The 23,412-nt window shown below is 34.7% G+C and overlaps 2 protein-coding genes and 1 pseudogene across 2 annotated transcripts; 1 reads left to right on the top strand and 2 right to left on the bottom strand.

Moving 5' to 3' along the window:
- Positions 1-296: 296 nt before the first annotated feature.
- Positions 297-5,932, bottom strand: LOC146948757 (uncharacterized). The gene is made up of 8 exons (XM_085744966.1): positions 5,592-5,932; positions 5,446-5,498; positions 4,261-4,320; positions 3,940-4,017; positions 3,147-3,276; positions 2,713-2,765; positions 1,409-1,582; positions 297-552 (listed from the first exon to the last, which is right to left on the bottom strand). The coding sequence occupies exons 1-8, from the start codon at positions 5,887-5,889 to the stop codon at positions 397-399; spliced, it is 1,002 nt and encodes a 333-aa protein (XP_085601092.1). The 5' UTR covers positions 5,890-5,932; the 3' UTR covers positions 297-396.
- A 1,472-nt stretch (positions 5,933-7,404) lies between these two features.
- On the bottom strand, positions 7,405-22,567 carry LOC146948755 (uncharacterized; annotated as a pseudogene).
- On the top strand, positions 12,434-14,072 carry LOC146948756 (uncharacterized). The gene is made up of 2 exons (XM_085747694.1): positions 12,434-13,850; positions 14,058-14,072. Exons 1-2 carry the CDS (start codon positions 12,609-12,611, stop codon positions 14,070-14,072), a joined length of 1,257 nt encoding a protein of 418 aa, XP_085603820.1. The 5' UTR covers positions 12,434-12,608.
- Positions 22,568-23,412: the final 845 nt, after the last annotated feature.

Below are 23,412 nucleotides of genomic sequence, written 5' to 3'. Positions count from 1 at the left end.
TTGTGACATTTGCATCATGACATATGTTGATATGTTACAAACGATGAGATGAGACAATAGTAGTCATGAAGGGTGATTCCCCCAGCCTTGGCGCTATGTGACTTGTGTGGAGGTCTCAGAGGGCTAGGACTCACAGTCCATACACGAGGTGTTCATTGTGACCAAACCTGGTCATTGGAAATAACTAGGAGTGAAAACATACCTGGAGACTCGTAGTTTGTGTTGTTAGATGTTTATTAGGCTTTATTTGTATGAGGTGTTAATTATGGGTGTCGCAGACACATGCACAATTATCCCCAAGAAAATGACAAAAGAATACTAGTTTGAAATATTCTCAATAATTTCACTTCTTTCCCTACAAAACATATTTTTACATTTACTAAGAAGTGGTAAAAATCAAATTCTAGAAACTATTTCACAAGGTTTCCAATCCATCACTCCTGTGCTTAAAGGAGATGGGACATTAGCAGACCAAGATTTCAGATCAGGTAAAGGTCCTGTAAGTGCCATAAAATTCTCACCCGTTTCCTTCGGCATTCTCTTCCAATTTAGCTGAGAAATGAAAACAGATTGAGCTTCCTCAAATATGACATTAAAAAGTCAAATAATATAGCATAGGATGTGAAGTTGGCATTAATACAACAAGTATTGATTTAGTTATCAATTTAGTCCCTAAAATTGTAAGGGTCTGACAATTTGGTCCCTGAAATTAACATTTCAAAATGGAACTAAAATTGAAAACCCTTGATTGCATTAGTCTTTTTGGGACGTTTTTCCAGTCTAAATAAACTTACCAAAAGGACTAATGGGAGCAAGGTTTTTAGTCAATTTTGTTGATGGCGGAGAGCCTAAATCCTGCCATTCCGGCCGCTTTGTGGCGTCATCATATCGGATTATGGCCGAAAATCCCGCCATGTCGGCTGAAATTGGGCATGGCGGACTGATCAAAAACCACCACCAATATCCGCCAAGGTGCTGCCATGGCCGATATTTGACAGCACTCTTTTTAGTTTCATAGATTATTTTGGAATTTTGTTAATTTTAGAGATTGAATTGTTCGACTCGTACAATTTCAAGAACTAAGTTAGTGATTCACTTAAAAACATGACAAACTTTTCTATGCAATGTCTAATCAATTTAAATTGGAAAATCAAAATGGTCCGATAATAAAACGTTTTGTATTTACAAACCTGCATGAGTGCTCTTATATGCTTACCCTTATATCTCATATAAAGATTACAAGTTTCTTTTCAAAAACTTCATGCGTTAGAATAGGGACTAGCATCTGTTTACTTTCTGGTTTTTTATATCCCATATAAAGATTACAAATTTGTTGAGCTCATATTCTTAGGAAGTAGTATAACAGTGAAATGCAAGAAATAATGAAGAACTAGAAATAGATGCTTACTTGTCCAGGAAATGCTTTGGATAATGCTTTGATTGCAGCATTTAATAACCATGCCTCGTCATTTGATAATTTTTTTGGATCAGTACTTCCATCCACCCCATCGATCCCGCCGCAGTTCACCATAAAACGACCATTAGCCATCAATCTATCATGTAATTCCAACCAAGTACTAACCTGTCAGACAAATAAAGAACTATCAAACATAGTGCAACCATGCCTGCGATGATAAAAGTTAACTTTTTAATCACTTTCATACCTTTGATTTCTCAAGGAAAAAAAACAAGTTAATCAGTTATGCAGATTACGAGCAGAAGTTGCTAGACTCAAACTTCTATTTTGGAACATTTACAAGTCTAATTTCTGTTTTATGATTCCATAACCATTGGTCCAATTAATTTTTTTGCTTAAGCTCATAAATGTTCTAGGAGAAATACGTTGAAACATAATTAGAGAAAGTAATAGGCAAATACACCTTGATTTTCGAATAAGAGGCAAACACCAAAATAACTGTTTGTGCATTATTGTTATCGAATAAGAGGCAAACACCAAAATAACTGTTTGTGCATTACTAAATTGTTATATAGAAGTATAGATTGCAAACTAATAAAAGCTCATAGGATGGGGGGGGGGGGGGGGGGGGGGGGGGCTTTTTATGCATTTATCAAGATAAGGTACATTGTAAATCACAAGAAAACAATATATCACATTTTTTTAAATATCATTCCTAATCTTTGTTCTTTCACCAGAGGCAGAAAAACTTGTGATTTCTGTAACTTCCACTGTAGTAGTGGAATTATTCTGTTTTTGTTTGTCATCCATCTTCACTTTTCTATTTTTCCATAATATCAACCATGTTTTCTGATGACTATCTAGAGTCTGGTTCCGTATTTTATTCCCATTAACCTCAGATTTGGATCCTCTCATGTGAGCTTTCTACATGATCATATCATGTGAAGAGATATACAGACACAACGACCTTGCAATTAACAAAATATACTGGATCTTTTATAAGTTCCTGTCAAAAACTCACATGAGTATCCGAGTTCCACAAACTCTGATCTTCCTATACCATATAAATGAATGACCTAAACTGTACAATCAAGTATCTCACGAAGCAAATTGGCTTATAGCTGAGTTATTAGGAAGAACAAGTAAAAACATATAAAGGGCCAATTCCAATTTATATTATTATTGATGTTAAGTTAAATTTCACACGACTGTTACGATAACGACAATGACCAAAAGTTGTCATCTTTCCAAGAACAATTTTATAATGACCTAGAACTTGCAAATCTGCAACATACCTCTTGCAGCTGAGGCAAAACTTTTCCGTCAGAGAACAAGTCAACCACAATTCCTGGAAATTGTTCACATGTATAAGTTAGCTAAGACTATCAGAATAATAACCCCATTAAATAGTCAAAAGAAAAGTGATGTCTGAATGGTTTACTCCTACTGCATAAAATAAGGATCCATTCACGTGGTCCACTCAACCATTCAATGATGCATTAATGTTACCAGTTGAATTATGCTTCACCGTTCCATTATGTTAAGATGTGGCGGAATAAGAACAACAATAGTCCATTAGTTAGTTAGATTGGTTAGCTAGTTAGGTAGGGGCACTGGTTAAAAACACAAGCCCCGTTTGGATAAACAACTTAATTAATCATTTATCATATAAGTGCTTATGTATAAGCTATTTCTATAAACAAGATAATATACGATGAAAATGACTCACCGGCATATCTTCTGTGCAAATCCTCTGATGGAATGAAGGCATCGCCAATATGAACATTTAGAATGCCGCCATCTTTGTTTGTCTTCTCCAGATCAGATAAGCCAAAATAATCTCTTGCTTTATCGATCAACTAAATATTTGGTTTTCCGAGAAAATAAAATTTGGGTGAGAAGTGAGAACATCCGCATTATGGATCTAATCAATGTGCAAATATGATAGTAAGATAACAATCAACAAGACATTGGAATTTGATTGAAAGCATTGATCATAAATTCATATTGCCTAAAACAGAAGAAAAGAGGCACCTGGCATCTTCTTATAAAAAATATTTATTAGATATGAAGGGAAAACCATAAAAATTGTAGAGTATTTGAACATGAACATGGTATTAAGACTGACTTGGAGAATGTAGACCAAGTTATTTAATTTTACCATGTCAGCTATAGTTTGACTACCAATGAAAGTACCTTCTATAATCTATACTCAAATTCCAAAGCACTAGTGGACAATTTGAATTTACAGCACAACAGCAGATAAAAATACTTAATCATATCCAAGAACAAATTTCATGTTTGTTATTTTATTTTTACTCGAATGTTATAGCTGACTATAAAGTCTCAATTCGATATTAACTTTTTTTGTAGAAATTGCGGTCTCATTGAGTTAAAAATGTTATTGGCTCAACATCACCATAGTATAGATAATATTGAAAAAGAAATCTGACACATCAAATAGTTCACGTGGTAAATTTATCAAATATCTTATGACAGAAAAGAAGCATGTTACAACTTACAATGTCATCAATCTCCCAGCCTTCCAGGTGCAGTGCCGGCCACAATTCAAGCATCAGATGAGCGGCAGTTCCACCACCCTGAAGATTTAAAAAACAGTATGATATTACTTACAACATAATTGATACTCCCTCCGGTCTTATTTATAAGAGAAACTTGGGTCAACAAAAGTTGATGTATCTAGTTAAAAATTCAGTTCAAATACATTAACTTTTGTTGACCTAACATTCTCTTATAAATAGGACCGGAGGGAGTATTTAAGGAATTCAATTCCGTATAAATTGACCAAGACAATATACACCATCTTAAGATTAAGAAATTACCAAACCTAAGATAGCAATGGGACCTTTTGGAACAATGGCTGGCAAGCTGGCAAACTCATCCTGTTCAATGCAATAAGTTCAGAAACCCATGCTTTGCGATGAATAATTCATCTATCGTGTAAATGTCAATGCAGAAATAACATACAGCTACATAACTTACAAGCATCAACATTTAGGAATGATACAAGTTATAGAGTTGTATGTAAATATCTTCATTCTCAAAGAATATGATAACCCAAGACAAATCAATGTAACACTATATATGAACCACACGACAAAGTTGTCAAATTTCTAACACTATGTCAAAGGGGTTAAGGGAATAGCGAATGTCAGCTTCTCATTTCACTACTTTCATGTGTAACAAATAAAAGAAGCATCTTCACAGTAACTTATAATTTGACTATGAGCTGAATTTTAGAAACTTAAAAGTAAAATGATGACGATTATACAATGTGAAGATACTTTAGGCATAAAGGCACAAACCCTAGACAAAAATTCCTTATTAGCATTAAATATGATTATTGCACCTATGCTTTAGTTTTACTAAATATGTCAGCTATATATTTGAAATAAACTAGCTGCTGTACTAGTATCATTGTATTCGCTGTGATTTGGGCCTTGACCATCAACCTGAGCCCATCAAATGATCGCTGTCTAGCGGCTTCGCTAGTAACAGCTTCTCACGGTTCAAACTGTCGTGATACTAGATAGCTAATAGTTATAAATACTCATATCATGTAATCACTCTGATCCAGATTCTCCCATTTTCACTTCCTTTCTTACATTTTTTCTCATCAATGTGAATTCTAAATTTATATTCTTGTCTTTCGTCCAAGAACGAGATTAATACACAATTGACAACTTTTGCTAATTACGCCTTAATTGAGGTCTGTCTGCCTAATTGTGGCATTTGGGTTACCTTCATTACAACCTCCAACACCTATACTGTGCTGCGTGTGAGGACTGAGGAGTTGGATTTAGTCTAGCATTACCTACAGATATGGCCTAAGTAATGCTTACAAAGTTCAGATAATCCGTAAGGTTGAATTAGACTCAACCCAAATTCTAAGACAATTTGACAATAGGCTTATTCAGTAATGCCAACAAATTTTCTCAAATCATAAACTCCTATGGACTCAAGTTAATGATATTTAAAATGTGAAAGTAACAAACAAACAAACATACCCAGCAGGAATTAGTCCACTTTTTGTCCTTATAAAGAATGCTATGAACATTATCTGCACAAACAAAGTTGAAGCAAGAAGTAAAGTTTGAAACTTGAATGAAGAATTAAGACATAGAAACAGAGAAAACAAAATGGGTTGTCGTACGAGATGAATCAAGGAAAAGCATTCTAGATTTAGGGGTATCAACAATCATGATATCATTGTAATCAGTTTTAACAGATGTTAAAACTTGAAAGCTTTCTTCTTCTTCTTCTTCTTCTTGATCATGATGTGGCTGTTGATGTTGGGCATGAAGTGAAGTTGGAGAGAATGGATGATTATGGATAGAGGAGAGTATTGATTTTGGTGTTGGGGTGTGAATAGTGAAAGAATGTTGAGAATGAGAAACAGCAATGGCAATATGTGGAAAACTAAATGGCAATACGCAGCAGCACCCTCTCATTGTTACTTCAAACGGATAAGAACTTCAAACCTCAATTCTCTATGTTCAACCATTGCTTCCTCTTGTCACTATTTTATAACTTCATTTGTAATATATATACTCTTTTTTGTTAACAATTATTTTACAAATTTAAACTTTGCTTACAAAAATGAGTCCTAACTCACAAACTAAACTTTATAAAATATACGCAAGTATATTTCATCTTTTTATATAAAAACATTCTTTTATTATTATTTAACTACAAATAGCCGTATAATGTATAAAAAAAACATATTCTTCTTCTTCTTCTTCTTTCATTAGAACTGTCTCACACTCTACTTTTCGTCTTGCTTTTATTTTTGTTAAATCATCAAAAGAAATATGTTTTTCATTGATCAAATTTAAAAAAAATCATAAAAATAATAATATTCTACTATGTTAGTGAATTTTTCAAATCCATTCAAAATTAAAACATTTTTAAAAAATTTAACATAGATATTTCTAATCCTCATACAAAATTAACATACAACATATTTCTAAGAATAAAGAGTTTTTTTTTCATGTTTTTATCGACAATAATAAATTAAAAAAAAACCATCATAAAAAAATTGATGAAAGTATTAGTCTAATCTTCATACACAATATTTTTTATTAGAAAATTTTAAAAGTAAATACAGACATTTTTATGAAATTTTAAACCTACAATTTTTATTAAATAAAGCCTAAGTTCTTTATTAAAATATGTTATCATATTCTTTTTATTAGATTAAGATTTTAAAATTTATATTTACATAACTATTGTTTCATATTAATACAAACTTACAAAGAAAGTCAAATATCTAATAGGATCATAAGCAACTTAAATGATATTAATGTGATGCAAAATTTCTATATAAGTCATCACATTCTAATATTTTAAATAAAACGTTAATATTAATGAAGACATTCCCTTGAATGAAAAATTTAGTTTTTCCAAATAATTCATCACATTGTAATAATTCAAATAACAATTAATTTCAATGAGGATATATATATATATATATATATATATATATATATATATATATATATATATATATATATGAATGGATTGAAATAAATCATTAACCAACATATCATATTAAATTAATTACTTAATTTGATACATTAATATATTTTTTTTTGTTGTTTTAAAACTAATGTTTATAATCAGGAAACCTATATAAAAATTTATAACATCATATTTCATGTATTCTTATCAATGCTTAAAATTTTTGTGTGTGCAAGCGTGCGAGCGTTACTTAAAAGAAAAACATTTATAATTTTTTTTACATAAATTTGTTAATAGGATTGAGGTTTCTAAAAATAGCAAGAAGATGAATAACAAATAGGTAATCTCTGTCTTTTATTCCTCTCCTTTTTTGTAGTTGTTGAAATTTGTTAGCAGGATATGCTCCACATTGCGAGGATTGGTTGTGATGATGTTATTCATGAGGTGGACATGGATGGTTGATGAACTTCTTCCTCCAACTCCCCCATAGGTAGCTCGAACACATGTCACAGGCGCACCGCTAAGAGAACTTGAAGAGGATAAGGATGGGTGCGAGAAATAGAAGTGTGAAAATCCATCCAAGTGTTTCCCTTCTCACCCAATAGAAATAACCTATAAAAAAAAGAAAGAAAAAAAAAAAAGAATTAGTGTGACTGTGATGTTTTATACATATATTTGAAGCATTTGACAAGGTTCCACTCCTTAAATTTAATAATGATATGATTAACATAATAACATTTGATTTGAATCATCATAAGTAATACTAAGTAGCAGCTCAAAAACAGAACAATATAATTTAAATTTGAAGAAAGAAGGAAAGAAAGAAACAAACAAACAATTCAATTGAATTGAGAATGACTTACCGATAACCACAAAACCTCCAATGGATATGTATTTAGTTACACTTGTGGTGTATCTACGACTTTGGATCAGGGGTGCAAAAAATTTTAGTCACAAAATTTTGAATTTTGTTACTACTAAAATCACAACATATTTTTAGTCCTCTAAAATATATCCGTTTATAATATATTAAAAAAAGTGTGTATCATGAGTGTGTTGTTAGCATTCCTCAGCGAAATAGTAGTGGATTAGATTAGATAAAAGTGTTTATTTAATTTATTGTCTTTTTTACAGCTATGGAAGCACTAGTGATCAAACTTTTGTCTGATGGATCAATATTTAATATTAGCACGTTTAATTCATTTCCTAACAACTACCACATCAAAAGTCAAAGGCCCCAAAACAAGATCAATGTTTTAAGGCTAATGTTAACTTGTGCCCTCAAGGCACATGTTAAGATACTCATTATAGAAAGACACATATCAAAAGACGTGCATTCAACTTCTTAAAAGTTGTTATATTGTGTTTTCCAATGCAAAATTGCTCTATTTAGGTTGCTTAACATGTGCCCTTAGGACACAAGTTAACATGACCCATGTTTTAATGTTTTGTTTTGTGAGGCCAGAAAGTTGATAAAAATGAAGTACCTGAGTAATAGATAGATAGAATTAGAATAGTTGTGAGTTGTGATGGCAATTGAGTTGTGGACGAAGGAGAAGCGTATTGAATTGAATTTCGGGTTTACTTTCACTAACTCCTTTTAGTTTCAGTCACTCCACCACTCAAATGCGATTTGAACGGTTCTCCGCCAAGAAATCTGCTTAGAGATGCTTCTTGAATTGAAATGGAGTCCTTGCTATGGCAATCCGTATAGAAACAATACCGAAATTGAAATCTTCCCTACGTAAGAAATAGAAATCTGCTACCGAAATTGATAACACAACTTCTTAGTTCACCACATTCATGCTAAATGTATTTCTTCACCCTTCATGCTAAGCCCATAATCCTCTTCCTTCTCCATTCGATTTTAATAAATATTTTAATTACTTATAAGTATAATTATTATTTTTTAATTTCAATTTTTCTTAATAAATTGAAATAGCTGTTCAACAAAATTATTTTATAAAAATAAAAATATTTATATATAATTGTACAACTAAATTGAAAAATAATTATGTTGAACAATTATATTTATTTAACATTTAAATAAATTTTTAACCTACATTATTTATTAAGTTAAACCTAAGTTCTTTATTAAAATATGTTATCGTATTCTTTTTATTAGATTAAGATTTTAAAATTTATATTTACATCCTTCAAAAAAAAAAATTATATTTACATAACTATTGTTTCATATTAATACAAACTTACAAAGAAAGTCAAATATCTAAAAGGATCATAAGCAACTTAAACGATATCAATGTGATGCAAAATTTCCGTTGTAATATTTTATATAAAACGTTAATATTAATGAAGACATTCTCTTGAATGAAAAATTTAGTTTTTCCAAATTATTCATCACATTGTAATAATTCAAATAACTATTATTTTAATGAGGATATATATATATATATATATATATATATATATATATATATATATGAATGGATTGAAATTTTTAAATAAAAATCATTAACCAACATATCATATTAAATTAATTACTTAATTTGATACATTAATATGATTTTTTTGTGTTGTTTTAAAACTAATGTTTATAATCAGGAAGCCTATATAAACATTTATAACATCATATTTCATGTATTCTTATTTATGCTTAAATTGTTTTGCGTGCGCGAGCGAGCGAGCGTTACTTAAAACGAAAACATTTATAATTTTTTTTACTTAAATTTGTTAATGGGGTTGAGGTTTCTAAAAATAGCAAGAAGATGAATAACAAATAGGTAATCTTTGTCTTTTACATCGTTATGAACAATCAAGTGGGAGAGAAGATCACAGTCGCTTCTAAAATAGGGAGACAAGAGATTTTGGATAAATCCTTTCATTACACACCTGACCACTTTAATTGCTTCTTTGAGCTTCTTCTCTAACGCGATGTTAAAATATCGCTTGATTTTCCAAATCAAGGGTGACACTGACAAGGCTCTCTTAGTTGAAATCCGAGAAGAAGTGTCAAATGCCTCGCCAAAATCCGAATTTGGCAAGGAGGCTTGTAGAGAATTTGGGTCCCACCCAAAGGAGAAGCGACAGATGATATTGAATGAGAAACGCCTCATCAGGTCTTGTAGGTGAAATACTCTCCCATCATGTGTGAATGAATAAAGCACAGGAATCAATCTCTTTTCAACCTCGTCAGTCATGAGTTGAAAAGCGCGATCAAGGTTGAATGGATTGGTGAACTCGGGTCTTGCCAGCTTTCTTTGAAACTTCCACTATTGGTTATCGACATTGAATATGTCATCGCCTAGTAGATCGCCAAGGATTTCATAGTACACCTTTCCTTTTTTGTGAACTCGGGTCTTGCCAGATTTCTTTGAAACTTCCACTATTTGTAACGCCCCATTTTTATTCTAATATTTTAGTAGATGTGTGAATATTTTATATATGACTTTAATTGCTATATAAATGATTTTATGTGAAATATATGTTTTATATGATTTTTATATGAAATATGTTATGATGCAATTTTATTATATGAATATTGGGGTTGTGTATTATTTAAATGAATGTTGTTATTATTTGATAGAAATAATATGAGAAATAGAAATATTATAGAAATAGTATTTATTTTTGGTTAATGGGAATTAAGTGGAAATTAATAGAAATTAAGGGAGTTGGGTGAGAAAAGAAAAGAGAGATATTTTTGAAGTAAAAGAAAGAAAAAGGGAGAGAAACATTTTTCACGTAAAAACATTAGAAGAAAACTGGTTTTGGAGAGAAAACCTAGAAGAGGCCAAGAGAGAGCTAGGAAGGAATCGATTGCGGTAGCTTGTCGTTTGGTGTTGCTGAATTAAGGTAAGGGTGGGATTCCTTTCAATAATCTTGATATATAATTTGAAAATTGATGAAATTGTTGTTCTTGAGTTTAGGGTTTGAGAGGTTATGTTAGATGATGATTTATGATAAAACATGTTGTTTAATTGTATGAATATAGGTTGTTTTACCCCTATGATGTGTACTAAACCTGTAAACATGTTTGTAAACCAATTTGGGTGATTAAGGGATCAAAGCTAGGATTTTTGGGGTGAAACTATGTTGAAATCGCAATTTTTCTGAAACCTGACGCAGGACGCGAAAGCGTCGCATTAGCGTCCAGAAAGCGTCCACACCTTGTAGCTGCCCAGAAATTTTTGTGGAGGACGCGAAAGCGTCCTTTTGACGCGAAAGCGTCCTACCCATTTGCTGAGGACGCTAAAGCGTCCCATTAGCGTGCAGAAAGCGTCCTCATCCTGAGTTACGACATTTTGGACGCGAAAGCGTGCTTCTCTCGCGAAAGCGTCCTGTCCCTTTTTGTAGAGGACGCGAAAGCGTCCTTCTGTCGCGAAAGCGTCCCTGGTCCTGTGCGGCCATTTTCTGAATTTTGTTTAGAGCGCTAGGGGTCTATTCTAATTATTTTAATAGGTTCCCTTGATTTATTAAGCCATGTTTATGAAGTGAATATATTATTATCGAAGGTTGTACTATATGAAATGTATGTGTAAGCACTTTTGTATAATAAAAGTTGTTGTTCCATTGTCGAAGTTGTTGTATCGTCTAATGTCGAAGTTGGGGAGTGTGTCATAATTGTTTTAGGCACATACGTTGTTGTTGTTGTTGTTGTCGTTGTTGAAGTTGTGTGTTGATATACACAAGTTGAGTCCATTTGCATACTCACATCTGTTGGGGGCTTATGCCCTGGAATGTTCATCATTCACCCGTTGGGGGCTCATGCCCTGGAATGTTTATCATTCACTTGTTGGGGGCTTATGCCCTGGGATGCTTTAACCATCCAATTTGTTGGGGGCTTATGCCCTGGAATGCTTAGCATTCAACGCGCGTAGATTGGTACCACCTGCATGATGCATTAGTTGTTGTTGTCGTAGCATTGTTGGGTTGTTGTTGTCGTTGTAGCATTGTCGAGTTGTTGTCGTTGTCGAATTGTCGAGTTATCGGTGTCGTTGTGGATAATGTTGTTGTTGTTGTTGTTGTACCTTGTTGCTGAAAATGATTATGTTGTTGTTATACGTATTCTTATATACATTATTAATGATGCATGTTGTGATATATTGTTATTTTCATTAATTTGATGAATTATATATTATTATTATTGGATAAGTTTCTCACCCCTTCTGCGTATATGTTGCCTCGACCGTGGGTAATGTGCAGGTAATGATGGCTTGTAGGTTGATTGGCTCAAGTGTCTAGGGCTCTGATACATATTAGGATGGGGATCGTCGCGAATGTCTTCTTCATTTCTTTTATGTATCACATATTTTGGAAAAGACTTGTTATTGGAGTTTACCGTTGTTGAAAATAAAGTTGAATTATGTTGTGGCCTTTGTGCCAAGATTTTTATTGATGTTGAATTTGGTTGAATTTATATTTTAAAGAATTATTCCGCTGCAGTTTGTAAGATAATTTAAATGTTGATATTTAAATAAATAGACAATTTTCTATTATGAAATTTTGATTAGCAGTGTGACACTCCGTTGTGTGGTTACTCTGATTAAATTAACTAATATTACGCTGTTGGGAGAACGGGGTGTTACAATTGGTATCAGAGCAGGTCGGTCCGTCCGGCCAATTAGTAGAGTCGTGTCGAGCCATGTAGAGTTGTTTGACAATTTATATTGTCTTAGTTGTGCTGATTTTTGTTGTTATGTAGAGTGGAGACCTGGAGGCTGCGAATATTATCTGTTATAAGAGAAATAGAATGGCTGGAAGAAACGATGCTGCGGTGGCTGCTGCATTGGAAGCTGTGGCCCAAGCTATAGGACAACAACAGAATGCTGGTGCTGGTGTTAATGCTGATGTAAGAATGTTGGAAGCCTTTCTGAGGAATCATCCTCCTACTTTCAAAGGAAGGTACGACCCTGATGGAGCACAGACATGGCTCAAAGAAGTTGAAAGAGTTTTCAGGGTTATGCAATGTACTGATGACCAGAAGGTACGTTTTGGTACGCACATGCTAGCTGAGGAAGCTGATGACTGGTGGGTGAGTCTCTTACCTGAATTAGAGCAAGGTGATGCAGTTGTGACTTGGGCTGTGTTTAGGAGAGAGTTCCTAAACAGATATTTCCCTGAGGATGTTCGCGGAAGAAAAGAGATTGAGTTCCTTGAGCTGAAGCAAGGAAACATGTCGGTGACAGAGTATGCAGCCAAGTTTGTGGAGTTGGCTCAGTTCTATCCACACTATACTGGAGACAATGCTGAATTTTCTAAGTGCATAAAGTTTGAGAATGGTTTGCGTGTTGATATTAAGCGAGCCATTGGTTATCAGCAGATCCGTGACTTTTCTGCTTTGGTGAGCAGATGCAGAATCTATGAAGATGATACCAAAGCTCACTACAAGGTGATGAGTGACCGTAGGGGTAAGGGACAACAGAGTCGTCCGAAGCCTTATAGTGCCCCTGCTGACAAGGGCAAACAGAGGATGCCTGAGGAAAGGAGACCCAAAGGAAGAAATGTTCAAGCTGAGATAGTTTGTTACAAGTGTGGTGAGAAAGGCCACAAGAGTAATGCATGTACTCAACAGGATGAGAAGAAGTGTCATCGTTGTGGCAAGAAAGGACATATGATGGCTGAGTGCAAGCGCGGTGACATGGTTTGCTTCAATTGTGATGAAGAGGGTCACATTAGTTCTCAGTGCAAGAATCCTAAGAAGACTCAGACTAGTGGAAAAGTGTTTGCATTGGCCGGTACACAAACGGCTAATGAAGATCGACTTATCAGAGGTACTTGTTTCTTTAATGGTACTCCTTTAATTGCTATTATTGATACTGGTGCTACACATTGTTTCATTGCTGTTGATTGTGCAAATAAGTTGGGTCTAGTTATGTCAAGTATGCCTGTGGAAATGGTTGTTGAAACTCCAGCTAAGGGTTCAGTAATCACTTCTCTCGTTTGTCAGAGTTGTCCTATATCCATGTATGGTAGGGATTTTGAAGTTGATATGGTATGTTTGCCGTTGACGGGTATGGATGTGATTCTTGGTATGAACTGGTTGGAATACAACCATGTGCATATTAATTGTTTTAGGAGACGGTGTACTTTTCTTCTGCTGAAGAAGAGGGTGGAGCAGAATTTTTATCTACCAAGCAACTGAAGCAGTTAGAACATGATGGAGACTTGATGTTTTCCTTGATGGCGTATCTGTCTGTAGAGAACCAGTCGATAATTGATAAATTGCCCGTTGTGAATGAATTTCCTGAAGTTTTCCCTGATGAGATTCCAGATGTGCCACCAGAAAGGGAGGTTGAATTTTCGATCGATCTTATGCCGGGTACGAAGCCTGTGTCGATGGCTCCTTACCGTATGTCAGCCTCCGAGTTGGTAGAATTGAAGAAGCAGTTGGAAGAATTGCTTGATAAGAAGTTTGTAAGACCGAGTTTCTCACCTTGGGGAGCGCCGGTATTGTTGGTGAAGAAGAAGGATGGTAGCATGAGATTGTGCATAGATTACCGTCAGCTGAATAAAGTGACGATAAAGAACAGGTATCCACTTCCGAGAATTGACGACTTGATGGATCAATTAGTGGGTGCTCGTGTGTTTAGTAAAATTGATTTGAGGTCAGGTTACCATCAGATTAAGGTGAAGGATGAAGATATGCAAAAGACGGCATTTAGGACACGGTATGGACACTATGAATATAAAGTGATGCCTTTCGGTGTTACTAATGCGCCTGGAGTGTTCATGGAGTATATGAACAGAATTTTTCATGCTTTTCTAGATAAATTTGTTGTTGTGTTTATTGACGATATTTTGATTTATTCTAAGACTGAAGAAGAGCATGCAGAACATTTGAAGATTGTTTTACAGGTGCTGAAAGAAAAGAAATTGTATGCAAAACTGTCAAAGTGCGAGTTCTGGTTAAGTGAAGTAAGTTTCCTTGGCCATATTATTTCTGGTAGTGGTATTGCAGTTGACCCGTCGAAAGTTGAAGCGGTATCGCAATGGGAGACTCCTAAGTCAGTTACGGAGATCAGAAGTTTTCTTGGTTTGGCTGGTTATTACAGAAGATTTATCGAAGGATTTTCGAAGTTGGCACTTCCATTGACTCAGTTGACCTGTAAAGGTAAAGCTTTTGTGTGGGATGCTCAGTGTGAGAATAATTTCAATGAGTTGAAGCGAAGATTGACGACGGCTCCGATTTTGATTTTACCAGAGCCGGATAAACCTTTTGTGGTATATTGTGATGCGTCTAAGTTGGGTTTAGGTGGTGTGCTTATGCAAGATGGCAAAGTAGTGGCTTATGCGTCGAGACAATTGAGAATACATGAGAAGAATTATCCTACGCACGATTTAGAGTTGGCTGCTGTGGTTTTTGTGTTGAAAATTTGGAGACACTATTTGTACGGTTCCAGATTTGAAGTGTTTAGTGATCATAAGAGTCTGAAATATTTATTTGATCAAAAAGAGTTGAATATGAGGCAGAGAAGGTGGCTAGAGTTGTTGAAGGATTATGATTTTGGTTTGAATTATCATCCGGGTAAAGCCAATGTAGTTGCAGATGCCTTGAGTAGGAAAACGTTGCACATGTCGGCAATGATGGTGAAGGAATTTGAATTACTGGAACAGTTTAGAGACTTGAGTCTTGTTTGTGAATTGGCACCTCAGAGTGTGCAGTTGGGTATGTTGAAAATTAATAATGATTTCTTGAAGAGTATCAAAGAAGCCCAGGAAGTTGATTTGAAATTTGTAGACTTGATGGCTGCTAGTAATCAGAATGCAGATGGTGATTTTCAGGTTGATGATCAAGGAGTGTTGAGATTCCGAGGCAGGATTTGTATCCCTGATAATGATGAATTGAAAAAGTTGATTTTAGAAGAGAGTCACAGAAGTAGCTTGAGTATCCATCCGGGAGCTACAAAGATGTACCATGACTTGAAGAAACTGTTTTGGTGGTCTGGATTGAAGCGTGATGTCGCACAATTTGTTTATGCATGTTTGACTTGTCAGAAATCGAAAGTTGAACATCAGAAGCCTGCTGGTTTGTTGACACTATTAGATGTGCCGGAATGGAAATGGGATAGCATCTCCATGGACTTTGTAACGAGTTTACCAAACACTCAAAGAGGGCATGATGCCATTTGGGTTATTGTCGATAGATTGACGAAGTCGGCACACTTTATTCCGATTAATATCACCTATTCAGTAGCTCAGTTGGCGGAGATCTATATTCATAATATTGTGAAGTTGCATGGTGTCCCATCGAGTATAGTGTCGGATAGAGATCCGAGGTTCACTTCGAGATTTTGGAAGAGCTTGCAAGAAGCTTTGGGCTCTCAGTTGAAGTTGAGTTCAGCGTATCATCCGCAAACAGATGGTCAGTCAGAAAGAACGATTCAATCATTAGAAGACTTGTTGAGGGTGTGTGTACTTGAGCAAGGTGGAGCTTGGGACAATCACCTACCATTGATAGAGTTCACGTACAACAATAGTTACCACTCGAGTATTGGTATGACACCTTTTGAAGCTTTATATGGTCGAAGGTGTAGAACTCCTTTATGTTGGTTTGAGTCGGGTGAAAGTGTTGTGTTAGGGCCTGAAATAGTTCAGCAGACTACGGAGAAAGTCAAGATGATAAGAGAGCATATGAAAGCGTCGCAGAGTCGACAGAAGAGCTATCATGACAAGCGTAGGAAGGACCTTGAGTTTCAAGAGGGTGACCATGTGTTCTTGAGAGTCACTCCTATGACCGGTGTGGGTCGTGCATTGAAGTCCAAGAAGCTGACTCCAAAGTTTATTGGTCCTTATCAGATATCTGAGAGAATTGGCACGGTGGCTTATAGAATTGGTTTGCCACCACATCTTTCGAACTTGCATGATGTGTTTCATGTGTCACAACTTCGGAGGTATGTAGCGGATCCTTCACATGTCATTCCTAGAGATGATGTGCAAGTTAGAGACAACCTTACGGTAGAAACTATACCTTTGAGGATCGATGATCGTAAGGTGAAGACGTTGAGAGGCAAGGAGATACCTCTAGTGAGAGTTGTTTGGGGAGGAGCAGCTGGTGAAAGTCTTACTTGGGAGTTGGAGAGTAAGATGCAGGAGTCTTATCCTGAGTTGTTTACTTGAGGTAATATTTCGAGGACGAAATTCTATAAGTTGGGGAGAGTTGTAACGCCCCATTTTTATTCTAATATTTTAGTAGATGTGTGAATATTTTATATATGACTTTAATTGCTATATAAATGATTTTATGTGAAATATATGTTTTATATGATTTTTATATGAAATATGTTATGATGCAATTTTATTATATGAATATTGGGGTTGTGTATTATTTAAATGAATGTTGTTATTATTTGATAGAAATAATATGAGAAATAGAAATATTATAGAAATAGTATTTATTTTTGGTTAATGGGAATTAAGTGGAAATTAATAGAAATTAAGGGAGTTGGGTGAGAAAAGAAAAGAGAGATATTTTTGAAGTAAAAGAAAGAAAAAGGGAGAGAAACATTTTTCACGTAAAAACATTAGAAGAAAACTGGTTTTGGAGAGAAAACCTAGAAGAGGCCAAGAGAGAGCTAGGAAGGAATCGATTGCGGTAGCTTGTCGTTTGGTGTTGCTGAATTAAGGTAAGGGTGGGATTCCTTTCAATAATCTTGATATATAATTTGAAAATTGATGAAATTGTTGTTCTTGAGTTTAGGGTTTGAGAGGTTATGTTAGATGATGATTTATGATAAAACATGTTGTTTAATTGTATGAATATAGGTTGTTTTACCCCTATGATGTGTACTAAACCTGTAAACATGTTTGTAAACCAATTTGGGTGATTAAGGGATCAAAGCTAGGATTTTTGGGGTGAAACTATGTTGAAATCGCAATTTTTCTGAAACCTGACGCAGGACGCGAAAGCGTCGCATTAGCGTCCAGAAAGCGTCCACACCTTGTAGCTGCCCAGAAATTTTTGTGGAGGACGCGAAAGCGTCCTTTTGACGCGAAAGCGTCCTACCCATTTGCTGAGGACGCTAAAGCGTCCCATTAGCGTGCAGAAAGCGTCCTCATCCTGAGTTACGACATTTTGGACGCGAAAGCGTGCTTCTCTCGCGAAAGCGTCCTGTCCCTTTTTGTAGAGGACGCGAAAGCGTCCTTCTGTCGCGAAAGCGTCCCTGGTCCTGTGCGGCCATTTTCTGAATTTTGTTTAGAGCGCTAGGGGTCTATTCTAATTATTTTAATAGGTTCCCTTGATTTATTAAGCCATGTTTATGAAGTGAATATATTATTATCGAAGGTTGTACTATATGAAATGTATGTGTAAGCACTTTTGTATAATAAAAGTTGTTGTTCCATTGTCGAAGTTGTTGTATCGTCTAATGTCGAAGTTGGGGAGTGTGTCATAATTGTTTTAGGCACATACGTTGTTGTTGTTGTTGTTGTTGTCGTTGTTGAAGTTGTGTGTTGATATACACAAGTTGAGTCCATTTGCATACTCACATCTGTTGGGGGCTTATGCCCTGGAATGTTCATCATTCACCCGTTGGGGGCTCATGCCCTGGAATGTTTATCATTCACTTGTTGGGGGCTTATGCCCTGGGATGCTTTAACCATCCAATTTGTTGGGGGCTTATGCCCTGGAATGCTTAGCATTCAACGCGCGTAGATTAGGCATGGCAATGGGGCGGGGTGGGGACGGGTTTAACCTTCCCCGTCCCCATACCCGATTTGAATATACTTACCCGTTACCCTACCCATACCCAACGGGGATGAGAAATTGAATCCCATCCCCGTCCCCAACGGGTTCGGGTATCCCCGCCCCATCCCCGTCCCCGCATTGAATAATTTTTTTTAATAAAAAATAATAGTTTTTTTCATCCCCAAGAGCAACGTTGTAATACATTATCCAACAATACGCTCACTTTAACATTTATTAGACAGATTGATTTAGTTGATCCTTTAAATATCAATAGTAGTTTTTATTAAAATGACAATTATCAAACAAAATAACATGACATATCATCATAAAGTAATTTTTTACATTTGGGATGGGTTTGGGTATGGGTTCGGGGTGGGTACCTATATACCCGTTACCCGTCCCATACCCGTGTTTTGAAATCGGGGAAAACCCATACCCATACCCAAACCCAGTCAAAACGGGGAAAACCCGTCAAATTGGGTTTGGTTCGGGCGGGTAACCGCGGGTATGGGTTTTGTTGCCATGCCTAGCGTAGATTGGTACCACCTGCATGATGCATTAGTTGTTGTTGTCGTAGCATTGTTGGGTTGTTGTTGTCGTTGTAGCATTGTCGAGTTGTTGTCGTTGTCGAATTGTCGAGTTATCGGTGTCGTTGTGGATAATGTTGTTGTTGTTGTACCTTGTTGCTGAAAATGATTATGTTGTTGTTATACGTATTCTTATATACATTATTAATGATGCATGTTGTGATATATTGTTATTTTCATTAATTTGATGAATTATATATTATTATTATTGGATAAGTTTCTCACCCCTTCTGCGTATATGTTGCCTCGACCGTGGGTAATGTGCAGGTAATGATGGCTTGTAGGTTGATTGGCTCAAGTGTCTAGGGCTCTGATACATATTAGGATGGGGATCGTCGCGAATGTCTTCTTCATTTCTTTTATGTATCACATATTTTGGAAAAGACTTGTTATTGGAGTTTACCGTTGTTGAAAATAAAGTTGAATTATGTTGTGGCCTTTGTGCCAAGATTTTTATTGATGTTGAATTTGGTTGAATTTATATTTTAAAGAATTATTCCGCTGCAGTTTGTAAGATAATTTAAATGTTGATATTTAAATAAATAGACAATTTTCTATTATGAAATTTTGATTAGCAGTGTGACACTCCGTTGTGTGGTTACTCTGATTAAATTAACTAATATTACGCTGTTGGGAGAACGGGGTGTTACACTATTGGTTATCGACATTGAATATGTCATCACCTAGTAGATCGCCAAGGATTTCATAGTACACCTTTCCTTTTTTGTAGTTGTCGAATTTTTTGAGGAGGATATACTCAATATTTTGAGCATTGGTTGTGATGATGTTGTTCATGCGATGGAGATGGATGGTTCCCGAGGGGGACTTCTGTAACATGCTCGAGTACCAATCGGAGAGGTTGAGGAAGTCCTTCCTCCAACTCCCCCATAGGTAGCTCAAACACACGTCACAGGTGCAATGCTCCATGAAATTGAAGAGGAAGAGGACGAGTGCGAGAAATAGAAGTGTGAAAATCCATCCAAGTGTTTCCATTCTCACCCAATAGAAATAACCTATAAAAAATGAAGGAAAAAAAATTAGAATTAGTGTGACTGTGATGTTTTGTACATAACTTTGAAGCAGTTGGTCTAAAATGCATGCAGTTGACAAGGTTCCAATAAGCATGGTGTTCCTAAATTTAATAATGATATGATTAACATTTGAATAATAAGTAAGTAATACTAAGAAGCAGTTGATCAGCTCAAAAACAGAACAAACAATTGAATTGAGAATGATGAATTGCAGAAAAAAGAAACTTAGCAAGGAAGATGCTCCAAAATCAATTGCGACACGAGGAAGGAGAAGTGATTATTGAATCTCTTATGAACCTTCTTCTATTTGGTCACCTCATGTCTTTTCTTTGCTTCAAAAAATGTTATTATTGTTTCATTGCATTGATATATTAGTTGGACAATTAAATGATTATGTATTTTTTTTCAGATGCTAAGAGGTTAATTGGTAGGAAGTTTAATGATTCTGCTGTTCAAAGTGATATGAAGTTGTGGCCATTCAAGGTCATTTCCGGAGTGAATGAGAAACCCATGATTTCTGTTGAGTACAAGGGACATGAGAAGCACCTATGTGCCGAAGAAATCTCATCTATGATTCTAACAAAGATGCGCAAGATTGCAGAGACATTTTTGCAATTACATGTCTATTACCATCACTCCCGACTTCGATTCTTGCTGATGCATTTGATCTTTGTTCAAAGATAATAGCAGAACGAGCGATGGTTGTGTCGCCATTATATTGGATTGAAATGCATTTGAATTTTTAATTAAAAATCATTAATCATCATATCATATTAAATTAATTACTTAATTTGATACACTAATATAAGAAGCATATATAAAAATGTATAACATCATATTTCATGTATTCTTATCTATGTTAAAAAATTTGTGTGCGTGAGCGTGCGTGCATGACTTAAAACAAAAACATCTATATTTTTTTTATTGCACTACTAACATAATGCAATTCACGTGTTTGTTCAAAAGTTGGACTCTCTTGAGTAGGCTTCATAATGCTATCCCACTCGACTCGTATCTTTTCTTCAACGCATGGGTTGTTGGACAAGAGCAGGAAAAAATCAGTCAATGCAGAGGCAATTATGTCACGTCCGGCCAGCAGGAAATTGATGACAATATCTCGTAGATATTTGTCATCGACATCCTCTGACTCCATAAATCGGGACAGAAGGTCTTTCCGAATTCCGATTCCCAGTCTATGTCTTTCTTTTATCATTGCCTTGGCAGATGAGTTTACAACACTAATAGCTTCTTTAAGTTTCCTTTTCGACCCAACATTTAAGAACCTCTTAAGTTTCCAATATAATGGCGACACAACCATCACTCGTTTTGCTGTTATCTTTGAACAAAGATCAAATGCATCAGCAAGAATCGAAGTCGGGAGTGATGGTAATAGACAATGGGGATCTAACCCGAAAAAAATTGACATATAATGTCGAATGAATATCTGCGGAATATGTCTTGCATATCAATTAACATTTGCTTTGAATACTAAGTAAGTAATACTTAGAAGCAGTTGATCAGCCTCAAGCCTCAAAAACAGAACAAACAATTGATTTGAGAATGATGAATTGCAGAAAAAAGAAACTTACCAAGAAAGATGGTAAAAATAGCTAGGAAGATGCTCCAAAATCAACTGCGACACGAGGAAGGAGAAGTGATTATTGAATCTCTTATGAACCTTCTTTATATATATATATATATGTATGTATATATATATATATGTATGTATATATATATGTATATATATATATATATATATATGTATATATATATATATGTATATATATATATATATATATATATATATATATATATATATATGTGTGTGTGTATATATATATATGTATATATATATATATATGTATATATATATATATATATATATATATATGTATATATATATATGTGTGTATATATATATATATGTATATATATAATGCATTTGAATTTTTAATTAAAAATCATTAATCATCATATCATATTAAATTATTTACTTAATTTGATACACTAATATAAGAAGCATATATAAAAATGTACAACATCATATTTCATGTATTCTTATCTATGCTAAAAAAATTGTGTGCGTGAGCGTGCGCGCATGACTTAAAACAAAAACATCTATATTTTTTTTTACTTAAAATCTAAATTGGTGGAAAACACATTTTTCCACCCCAAACAAAGGAAAACTCAATTCGGATTATAAAATCTAAAAATCACATAAACATTTTCGTAAAAATAATAGGGCGAGCGAAAGAATCGGTAGGGTTGAAAAAAAATAATGGTTCAAAACATATTGAAAGGTAAATACGTTATCCCTTTTGAAGAAGGTGGGAAAGTAAGCAATCTAGTGTCGAGGGCTCGAATAGTATGTGTATAAGATCTTAAATTTAAAGTTAATTATCTCCATTGTATATAAAAAAAGTATGGGGAAGTTGTTTCTTCCCATTATAAAAATAATATAATTGAGTCTAGAAGTCCTAACTCAACTGGCAAATGCCGAAATTGCAAGGCCGGACGTCGTGACCCGGGTTCGAACCCGAGACCTCACAGTTGTGTGTGTGTGTTTATTTTCAGTGGATTACCATGATTACCACTTCATCTAAGACAAAAAAAAATAATATATATAATTGAATATTATTTCCGGTTCAATTCCATTGTAACACTTCATCTCTTTTTTTTTTCCCCTCAAAAAAAAGAGAAAAAGATATAAAAGAGTAACTAACTCAACTACACTGACTAATAGAGTAACTAACTCAAACTAATACTAACTAGTCAACTAATATTGACTAACTCTAACTACATGATGTCTACCTTAGCTCTTGATGAATTATCTAATATTAACTAACTCTAACTAATCAACAAATTAATTTTTGAACGATCAATTCTCCAACGATGATTTTAACGTTTTAGAATAAATTTTACAACTATTCTTCGCACAATATAAGTTATTGAATGAACAACAAGAAAATAAGCTACCATCTAATACTTCTCAATCTATTTTCGGTATGATTCATTCATAGGTGAAAACACTTCTCAAAGAACGTTACCAAACAATAAAATTCTCACATGATAGCAAACTTTAATTTTAACTACGGTTACAACAGAATGGGATAACATTGCATTAAACTCAATACTCAAGTCCTCATGAGCTTAGCTCAGTTGGTATAGATAATGTATAATTTATGCAAGGTTCGAGTTTCAAACCCGAACCCCCACCACCACAAAAAAAAAAAAAAACCCCAATACCCAAAA

This window comes from Medicago sativa, chromosome 2 (assembly GCF_051527215.1).
Source record: "Medicago sativa cultivar Bolivia chromosome 2, Bolivia_mono, whole genome shotgun sequence".
NCBI lineage: Eukaryota > Viridiplantae > Streptophyta > Magnoliopsida > Fabales > Fabaceae > Medicago > Medicago sativa.
This window is presented reverse-complemented; position numbering and strand designations above follow the sequence as displayed.

Excerpts from the sequence above, each read along its gene's own strand:
- LOC146948757 (XM_085744966.1), bottom strand. The coding sequence starts at position 5,889 with ATGAGAGGGTGCTGCTGCGTATTGCCATTTAGTTTTCCACATATTGCC. Across the intron at positions 4,321-5,445 it reads AGTGGACTAATTCCTGCTGG|GATGAGTTTGCCAGCTTGCC; the intron begins GTATGTTTGTTT and ends TGCATTGAACAG. Across the intron at positions 553-1,408 it reads CCAAAGCATTTCCTGGACAA|CTAAATTGGAAGAGAATGCC; the intron begins GTAAGCATCTAT and ends TTCATTTCTCAG.
- LOC146948756 (XM_085747694.1), top strand. The coding sequence starts at position 12,609 with ATGGCTGGAAGAAACGATGCTGCGGTGGCTGCTGCATTGGAAGCTGTG.